At 41.6% G+C, this 10,881-nt stretch overlaps 1 protein-coding gene across 1 annotated transcript; it reads left to right on the forward strand.

Moving 5' to 3' along the window:
* The first annotated feature begins 1,205 nt into the window (after window positions 1-1,205).
* LOC118215806 (pyruvate dehydrogenase [acetyl-transferring]-phosphatase 2, mitochondrial-like) lies at window positions 1,206-5,292 on the forward strand. Its single transcript, XM_035396819.1, has 2 exons — window positions 1,206-1,388; window positions 2,112-5,292. The coding sequence occupies exon 2, from the start codon at window positions 2,170-2,172 to the stop codon at window positions 3,769-3,771; it is 1,602 nt and encodes a 533-aa protein (XP_035252710.1). The 5' UTR covers window positions 1,206-1,388; window positions 2,112-2,169; the 3' UTR covers window positions 3,772-5,292.
* Window positions 5,293-10,881: the final 5,589 nt, after the last annotated feature.

Here is a 10,881-nt window from a genome sequence, read left to right on the forward strand (position 1 = left end):
AATACAAGTGTATTTATTTTTAGAGACCAATAACAAAATGGTTCAACATGTATTGGATTTTGAAATTTGAATTTGAGGGAAACAATGTAATTCAATAAGGATTCAGATCTGCAGATCTCAACTGGTTACTTACTGGTGCATATTGATAGAGAAAAACGGCATTTTTAATCCCTGAATTTGTGCATAGTTTTCTAAGACAATTCCATAACCAAGAGAAATCTACAGTTGTCGGTCTGTGGCAGTTATATGCTTTTGTGGATTTTATTTTGTCTATAAATGACTAAGTTCTTACATTAACCCTATTTAAATCTGCAAGGTAACTTCAGCACATGGCACCAAGTTTGATTGAATGTTCCTCAGTTTATCCACCACATCAGTAAAACATCAGGAAACAGGCCATTATACCACACTGCTGATTTGTAACCTAAGAGGCACCAGTAATTATCTTCTTAATCATGTTTTAGATTGCTATTTTGTTTTGACATACCATGCAAAACCCTCAGCACTTACATAGCAGGAACTAGAATTGTTTAAAAATAAGCTGCATAGAACATGTTTAACTGAAAGTATCAAGCATAAATTCTGTTACAAGCTCATTTGTAAATACTTGTTAATTTGTAAATCCACCATATTGCTTACTGTATGTATGATATACTCCCACCCCCAAATGCTTGAAATGCATCCCAACCTTTTTCATTTGGTAGCCTTTTATTTTATACACTGGAACAATTGTTATGTTGGGATGAAAATTCATAATAGGATGTGAAAGCGAAAACATGGAGATGAGGCTTTTCAGTAAGCTGGAAGGCTTTAAGGTGCCTGACAAGTAGGATTACAGTACTCCGGGGTGACTGAGTAACGAGATGAAGACATTGGTACGAAAGATAGCTATACTTTGCATGAATTGTAAAGAAGTATTGCATTTATTAGGCATGCAAAGCAAAGAATTATTACAGTAATTCCTGAATAAACACGATTATCAGGACTGAACCATGAATTTTTGTTCCCTTGCTGTATACAGTGGCCACAAACGACAATTAAAATCTTACGGTATTTCTTGTTTTAGAAAAAGTATTCCACCCACTTGAGAAAATCTATAAAAAGTATTTTCATATAATTGCACAATATGCTGAGGTTTATTCAAGGTTTACAGATGCTGTTTCAAAATGTTCTCTAGCTGGCTGGCTGGCAGTAGCCCTGCCATTACAAATCGGATGGCACTGAGTGACTAGATCAATTTATGAACAAAACTGTATAGTATAAACGTGTTCCTCCAATCACAGAATACGGGGCGGTGCTTTATTACCATGCTATAATACCGAAAGGAACCTGATAGCACGGAAAAGAAAAGCCGGGTGCACACAGTTTACGAAAACTGAATCTTCGTGGTAAGCTTAAATGCAATCGGGTGTTAAATAAGAATATGTAGGTTTATATACCGTAGCAATAACCAGCAGTTCATCATGCATTTTACTTCGGATTATAATTTATAGCTGTCTATGGCGGGTTATTTGACGCAACAACTGTAATGTAGCTAACCTGCAAACTGACATTAGCGCACATTAGCAAGCCATCGACTTTATACAGTTAATTTAGCTACATGTGTGAATCAAACAGAACAGCCTGGGCACTGATTAAATGATTGATTAAATAATTACAGTTTGCTTGAAAGTTACCTGTTTATTTGTCGTTTTCTTGTAATATTTTGATGAATGTTACGAATCTAACGTTAACTAACTATGCGGTGCCCCTGTACTTGTTCTAGGTTAGCTATTATAGCTAGCCAGAAATTGTGTGGGTAGTTTATGATATTCCAGGTCTTCATTTTCCGATTGATGTTTTGAAGTGCCTCGCTTACAAAACAAGGAAACGGAAAAAACTGCCATTAGAAGCATATTCTAATGATCGTCTATTGTTTAAATTGGCAGATTTGGAAAAACAGAGTACGTAGTCATGTTAGCCATTTATGATGCATAGAGCTAGAGGGAGCGACAACATTTGCTACCATAAACTGCGAAGCGAATGTTCGACATATGCTATTTTAAGATACAATTCTGACGTGTTAGATAAGCTAAATTACCCCGTTGACCAATCTAATTTCACTTGTACAGGTTGTGAGATAAAGTGGAATTCAACAACAGACAGCATCTTCCAGGTTTCAATACCGAGATGTCCGTCACATTATGCTCATGGTTCCTGCATTGTGCCAAGCGTAGCGTCCTCTCCGTCTCCCGTTGCCAGCAGCACAGACTCTACAATAGGTGTTGCTGCTCTCCTCACAATTTGGTGACATGGGCCAAAAGAACCCGGCTCTCCAGTTCCTCCTCCCATAGCGGCAGTGATCTGGGTCCAGGTAGTGTGCCCCGTGCCCAGCGCCATTCTTCAACCCGTGAGGACCTGGACTTCCAGCTGACTGAGGCACAAATGAATGGCATGCTGAGAGCCAATGAGCAGGCCGTGCGCATCCCGGAGTTTGACGGCAGGGGCCTCAGCGCTGTGCTCAAGTACGAGAGCAACCAACTGCCGGCCAACACGCCGAACGAGGACCGACGCAGCGCTGCCACTTGCCTGCAAACAAAGGGCATGATGTTTGGCGTGTTTGACGGTCACGGGGGCTATGCCTGCGCACAGGCGGTGAGCGAGCGGCTTCTCTACTACGTGGCGGTGGCCCTCATGTCCCAGAGGAGCCTGGAGGAGGTAGAAGACGCCATGGAGAACCTCCGGCCCGTGCCGCCCATCCTGCAGTGGTACAAGCACCACAACGATTACAATTACCGGGAATCGGCCTCGCTGTACGTGGAGCAGCTGCGGCTGTTCTGGCAGGAGCTGCTGGACAGTGAGGAGCACGGGGAGGGCATGCCCCCTCGCGACGCCCTGGACTACGCGTTCCGGCGGCTGGACGCCGACATCTCGCTGGAGGCCCAGGTCCCGCTGGACAGCGACCTGATGAGGAACACGGCCCTGCAGGTGGCGTTTGCCGGCTGCACGGCCTGCGTGGCGCACATGGACACGGAGGGGATCCACGTGGCCAACACCGGGGACTGCCGCGCCGTGCTGGGCGTGCAGGAGGACGACGGCAGCTGGAGCGCCCTGCCCCTCTCCCGTGACCACAACGCCCTGAACGAGGCCGAGCTGGACCGGGTGCGGTCGCAGCACCCGAGGGCGGAGCGGGGCACGGTGGTGACGGACGACCGGCTGCTGGGGATCCTCATGCCCCTGCGCGCCTTCGGGGACGTGCGCTTCAAGTGGAGCCGGGACCTGCAGCAGAGCGTGCTGGAGAGCGGCTGCGACCTGGAGTCCCTCAACATCTACCAGTACACGCCCCCCAACTACCACACGCCCCCCTACCTGGAGGCCACCCCGGAGCTGACCTACCACAGGCTGCGGCCCCAGGACCGCTTCCTGATCCTGGCGTCGGACGGGCTGTGGGACATGCTGGGGGAGGGGGAGGCGGTGCGACTGGTGGCGGAGCACCTGACGGGCGTGCACCTCCAGGCCCCACTGTCGGCCAGCGAGCGGCAGATCAGCCTGGGCCAGATGCACAGCTTGCTGCTGCAGCGCCGCGCCCGGGCCGCGCCCGTCCTGGACCCCAACTCCGCCACGCACCTCATCCGCCACGCTGTCGGCACCAACGAGTACGGCGAGATGGACCGGCAGCGTCTCTCCACCATGCTGGCGCTGCCCGAGGACTTGGCCCGGATGTACCGTGATGACATCACCGTCACTATCGTCTACTTCAACTCCAACCTAATTAAGCCCTCTGATGCCTAGGATGAGACATTGCATGGCTACCCCTGAACTTGTATGGCCACAGTAATCGCTTTTCTGTCAGTGATGGGGTCAGTCTCATTTATGTTCTCAGTGTAAATACCTAGTCACACGTTACTGAAACATCAAATCTGACTTTACAACACTTTTTTAAGGACTTCTCTCACGTTTGTCTGAAAAACGTAGTTAAATGCTGGAAGTTAATACATATTTGCTTATCTGAAGGTGCTTCAAGTAAAGATGCAGGATTCGTGGATTCCCCTTTGGATATGGTGATCTCCTATCTCCTTCATAAGCCTTACAATGTAATCAGACTCAGTTATAATGTGCATGTGTATTTCTTACACGCAAATAAGGCTTTTGTCATTGCCATACTTGACACACAGTTGTTAAGTATATAATCTAAGAGGGATTCACTGAGACATTCCCAGTTGGTAGAATCCTGCTTCTTCAAAAAGTTCATCTCAATATACTGTTAAACTTTTTTATAAATATCAAAATGGAAAATTCTAAATATTTTTAACAATCAATATTGAGATACAGTATGTGTGCATATATTTTGTTTACCTTCTTACCGTCTTTACTCTGAGACTTCTCTCATACCTTTACTTTGTATGGAACAATTGAAGGTCACTGTACTTATACTACATTTTTTATATTCACAATGTGATAATATGAATCTATGAATTGCTTTCATATAAAATATTAGTCAGGTCCTTTGCACCCCAGAATTCACACTGTCCATTCAGTCCTTGTATTCAATACATGAAAACACGGCATGGGTCATGTTGTGTAGTCACATTATTAAATGGTCGGTTCTGTAAATCAGTAAATCTGCTGCAAATGTTTAATGTGCTCTTGTGGGTCAGTGATTCAAGGCTATGACCCAGGAAATGTTTTTGAGGGAGAGTTATGGCTACGTGACATAGCCTAACTGAACTTGGCTACAGTATGTGCTCACTTCTACTGACCGCTAAAAAGCAATACCAAGGTCTTTTTTAGAATATTTGTGCGCTGCATTACAAATATTTATTAGTTTTGTGACTGGTGTTTGTGTGTGATGCATTTTTGTTGTGCTTTCTGTTTACTGTGATGATCTGACGTGAATGTGAAGGATATTGATTTCTGAAGGAACAGGACAATCTGGCACTCTCTGTTTGTGCTCCGTGTGCCCAGCTCCATGTGCCAACTAGTGTACCTTGTTTTTCTGTTACAATGCCTTTGTCAATTTTCCAATGTTTTCCAGAATAAGAGTTCTCAGTTTTTGTCTATTTATTTATTTTTTGCTTCACTGCTTTCTGTTGTCCATTGGCTTTAAGTAGAGTGTTCCAAAAATGTTTTTCTTACCAACAACCCCCTGTAAAACTGTTACCAGTCTTGTGCTAACATAGTTCATTATCCATAATGTTGTGTTAGAAATTGAAAAATGGTAAAGCTATTAAACTGTAGGTTTGTTCGCAATTACCTTTTTTTTCCACAGGAAATTAACGGTGATAACATAAAACAAAAAGATTATTGGATCAATTTCATGCTTTTTTTCTCTATATGGGTTTGTTTATTAACATGTACGTTTTTCTGCTTGGCGTTGCTGTCCTTTCAGAAGCCATTATAAGTATTGTTGTTGCTAAAAAGTTATCAGCTTATTTTATGACAGCCAATGTATAATACAATACTTCATTACTGTGGCACATACAATCTGAGGTAATGTATTACCTTACAAACAAATGTGCTTTATAGCTACGTATCTAGGTCACTGAACTTCAAGTGGATCAAGTTGTATTTAAAAACTATACAAATTATAACTTGCTATGTACTTTATGAAGGATTGAGGATAAACCAAAAAGAAGCATATCATAGCAATGTCCATTATCAAGATATGTAAAATATAATTTAAGCAAATCCTTCATTTACTCAGTTCCACATTTAAATGAACCTATTTTGGAAATCTCGCCTCATTTATCCATGTCAGTGGTACATTGACAGGCTGACTTTGCTTTGGTTCCTATCAGTGACAGTAAGTGAGTGGTGTCAACAGGTACTGCTGTTCTTCACTGGTGCATGACAAACCATTTTGTTTTCATTCATCATCTGCAGACCACTGAATGAATTCCACTAACACGGACTGTTTAAATAAATTGCTGTAAGGGTGGTAGTTACTTGGATTTTACAGAGACTCATTGAAGTCCTACACTGTTGTATATGCCATTGTATGTACACAAGATGACCTTACTGTAGCCTATACATACAAATTATATTTGGACTATATAAATAAGTCACGATACTACAAATTGAGTGGTAAAAGCACTGAAACATCTGAGATTTTTCAAACATCAAGTTTCACTTGTGGGACTGCATAACAAAGTGCTTCCACATCCATATTTCTTATTGAAAAATCACATGTAAATGTAAACCAACAACAATTATCTATGATCAATGCAGAGCAACAGAGAACATGGTGGGTCTGAAATTTTGATCTATAATTTGGTATGCCATTACTGTAGGTGTATTGATATGTTGAGATGTCAAAGGTGACAAACTGTTTTAACACATTTCAATAACATATTTCCCAAAAATTTGGCCATTTAATCTAAAACATGAATACTACTATAAACATTGTATGGATAATAGCCATTTCTTACTGGGGCTCACTGCTAGTTACTGGTATATGCTAACCCCTAGCTTATGCTCAGAATTAGAACGTGTTGATTGTGTCTACAGTAAATGCAATTTAGTGGTCTATGTCAGACCTGTAAAAAAAAGTCGGTTTTGCTGTCGCTTTATTCAATGTTTTTAGATTGTCGTTTCCCCCACATACTCTGCTCAAAGTACTGAAAATGTCTTGACCTACGTGCATGAAATGTCCACAAGAGGGCACCGTTTACCACTATATTTTGTAAAAATAAAAAAACAGCATATTTCTCCAACAATAGTTGATCCACCATCTCATTCAAGACTGACACATAGGCTCATTTAGAAGGCTCATCTTCTCTATTGGATTAAAAAAAAAAAAAAAAACTATCACTTCTGGGCCACAAAATTAACTACAAAACGACTGGATTATCAATAGCTATGCAACAATGGCAAACAATGCTGTACAGTAAGCTTTAACATGATGTGCTACTTTTGTATTCTAAATCAAATTGCCTGTGGCTTCAAACAGCAAACACATTGTTTCTGCAGATGCTGTGTTCGAGCTGAATTTACAGAGTGCTGCGCAGAAATGCACTTTCTAACTACTGAATAATCGAACAGCAGGGAGAGCAGCAGTGCAGAAATTCCTCTTCTTCCTTTCTGTTTTTCCTGCTTAATTCAACTGACCAATTGTACACAAACATACTTATGCAGAGTGAGAGAGAATTTGCAATGCTGTCTATTGCAATCCAAAGCAATGTCATTCACAGCCGATGAAAGTCATGGGCTTTTATGCTAATGGTACAATCCAAAAGCACCTGGTGCCCTTTGTAAAAGTGCTAACAAAGTGGCTGTATGAAGTGGCACTGGCATGCTGATCTAAGTGTACTTTCAGTTCAGATCCAAGGTACAGTAGAGGCACCTATTGCTGTAACCTTTAAGATAAATTAGGTACATCTAGGAACATTTAAAATTTAAAATCTTAAGGTACATCTAGGAACAATTAGGTACATCTAGGAACATTTAAAATTTAAAATCTTACGGTAGAAATGTATTAATGCACCTCATTTATTAATGCATGCCATATTATACTGTATTTTACATATTCATTGGTCACTACTTTTCTCTTGATTTTTATTTTTTTATTTACCTTTTATTTATACAGGGAGGGCCTACTGAGAACGTAGTCTCTTTTTCTGTGGAGCCCTGCACAGACAAGGAAACATTACGCCACAATGTTAAAACGGTACAAATAAACATTGAGTTACGGCACAAATATTAAAAGAAACAATACAACATGTAAACAGGTGAAAGTTTCCGTTTTTTAAAGAATGGATCAGTGACTTAAAATTACTAAAAGGAATAAAACAGTGTAATTTGATAATCGCATCTGTCTGCATGGGGCATAATAACTAAAAGCCATTTTACCCAACTGCATTGGGTGCAGGTACAGTAAAAAGTAGTAGATCATTAGTAGAAGGTTATACTTGGAGCTGTTAAAAAATCTGCTTATTAATAAGGGTTTTGTTAAATGAAAGTCTGCCAGTGTAGCCATCTGCGATGGCTCAGGGACTGAAGACTAGTTCACTTATAGAGCTTCCAGTGGTGAGTAAGATGTTTCGCTTTGCAGATAAAGCAGAGTGAACAATGAAACACAATATCCAACCTACGTAAAATTTTTGACGATGTATGTTTATACAGAACATTGCGATACAGCACATTTTCTCATGATTAAATTGCCTGGTCTGGTGTTGTGTTTCATATTTATCTGTCATATATCTGTCATTAGGCTTATTCATCAGAAACTCAGCTATAAAGTGTGAACCACCCCCAGTGCACAGAAATAGTCTGCTGATTCATGAATAATGATTGATTGGTGTATATTTAGCATATTTTCCAAAAGGGGCTTCCTGAAATAGTGTCCAGTGAGCTTTTTTAACACATAGGATACCTGAGCAAGCACATCATTCTTTTAAACAATCAATGTGTCATGTAACTTAAACTGGGCTAGGTGATGTAAATATATTCTAGTACCTGGAATTATCCTTGGTCTCTGCTGACGTTTCTCAGACACAGCGACATTTAATCGGGTCCTGTGATATGACTAAACACTTAAAGCCGCAGAGGCAAGAAAAGAGCTCCTCATCAGGTTCTTTTGATCTACTCTCAAAGTCTGCACCTGTACATAGTGACCAGTCTGGACCTTTGTCCGTACTTAAAGTTGGTGTTGAGAACTAAATCGCTCATCAGATGTCAGCCCTTCACAATGAGTCTCTGATATTGGGATGGCATTTATGCCATCTGCCAAGTTACACCATGGCGCGGCAGTAAGCCCCATACCTATACAGCACCGAGAGTTTGGCATTTTTAAGGGTTTCCTACAGAAGCAGCCACAATGACCACAGACTCAGCACTTAAGAACATTAACTAATTTAAATATTTTATGGTTTGAATGACCACATTCAATGGTAAGATGTTGTTTCTTGTAACTTGTCCTCCTTTTGATGCCAATAATTTTAAAGACAGGCCTAAATTTAGCTAGTTTTAATTAATGACTTAATAAACAGTGTTTTGTTTGGTGAATATGTTGCAAATGTGTTGTTTCCCAGAGTTTCCTGGCAAAAAATGTCAGGCACAGTAACAAATGAGACAAGCAATAAGGTTTAATCAGGACAAAGTTAAACATCAGTAAGCAGGGAAAATAACTATGTGATTAAATCCATGATGGGCAATATTAATTTGTCTAAAAATGCAGCGTTTGTTCATTTTTGCTAGGGCTCAGCTCTAAACGGTTTCAGCTCTTAAGTCATTCTTTTGGTGGTAAGGCAACCTTCAATGTGTTTCAAATACATAACTCTACTGATATAATTGCATTGAATAAGTGAATTAAATCAGTTTCAGAAATGTTTTCACTCAAATATTTGAACTGGCCAGTACTAGATTTAACAGTACATCCTGATTTGCCGCTTAACAGTCCAGGCTCATAAGTCCTAGACAAATACCATAAATCACACGAGAGTATATCTGTAAGGCATCAGTTGGCACGGAGCTCACTCTCCATGGTTACAAACAAACAGCAATACTCCCACCCCCTATCTTCCTCCGTTGGTCTGAACAGGCGATCTGGCACAGTCACCTGTCAAAAATAGGGGGCAAAATCCCAGAATATCTCACGCCTCCCTCCAGAAATACACAGACACATGCTCTGCATTGTCTTTATTTAGAAATCTACACTAGATGTGCGCCCTTCAAATGATCATTCCTGCAGATGCTAAACTACACATGTTCATGCTGACAGCGGCCTCTCCATGCAATCAGCTGACAGAAAAGGCTTTTCAATGTTAGGTTGCTTTTTTTTAGCAGCAGAGGTCTGTCACATCAGGGCACTTTATCGAACACCTATCACAGGCCTGCCAACCATGGGAGGCACATGTGGCCAGCATATCCATTTTTTTTTATAAGTAATAACTCCCAGAAACCAGTCCAGACTGGCTTGTACCAGATTGCTGGAATGAGAAGGTAACAGGGATATAGAAGATTGTATAAACTGTTGCCTCATATAGAACTTTTAATAGTAATCTGATGATGTTAGTGTTTGGTAATCTGGTAATGTTGGATAATTCTCTGACTCCGCTGAGTGATGCAGTCAGCCTTGGCCATTGGCCAATGAAAACTTCACCTATTGGGCACAGATGTGGCGGGGGTGGGGGCATCACAGGAAATGTAATGTAAGCAGTCTGTGACCCTCAGCATATGACATGACAATGATCCCTTTTGCTTTCTTAGTGTCTCCACAACACTGATGAGCCAAGCTGCTGGAATCTCCCGCTAACAGCTGTGCTGAGTCAGTCTGGCCTCTGAACACAGGGCATGGAGATGGGCTTCATTGCTAACAGTGCAAGCTGGTGCAGCTGGAAAGCAGGCAGCCATGTGCCCGCAGTGGCATGAGCAAAAGAATGGCAGACTCACCACCATGCCCCTCTCATTCCCCAGAGGCACAGTGGGTAAGGCCACGATGACTACAAGCTACTTCCTGGCATTTGAGCAGGCTGAATCATGATCTCGTGCAACACACTGCCATACTGCACCCACGTGCTGAGAATACAGTCCCTCGGGTACTCAATCTGAAATATCACCAAGACAGCAGACATGCTGGCTGATGGTCAGCAGCTGGAGTGTCCAGTTGTAGCCCAACGGGACAGCAACTGGGAGGACTGGTCACACTGCATCAGCAAAAGGCAAAAATAAGAAGCTCTACTCCTCATGTGTGGTAGAAGGTTCTTTGAGTGTACCATTCTTTTAGGAAATAGATTAGATTGACTTTTGCATTGATAACTTGGAACAAATAATACAATAAAATAAAAGCATTATTGATGTTGTGTGGCTTTAGTACAATATAGTTTTGGTTCAAGCCTTTACTACTATGTTTAGCCTGTCCAGCTTGTCTGCAGACTATCACTGTCATACCTCAGAATAATCCAC

This window comes from Anguilla anguilla, chromosome 16, assembly GCF_013347855.1.
Source record: "Anguilla anguilla isolate fAngAng1 chromosome 16, fAngAng1.pri, whole genome shotgun sequence".
Lineage (NCBI taxonomy): Eukaryota > Metazoa > Chordata > Actinopteri > Anguilliformes > Anguillidae > Anguilla > Anguilla anguilla.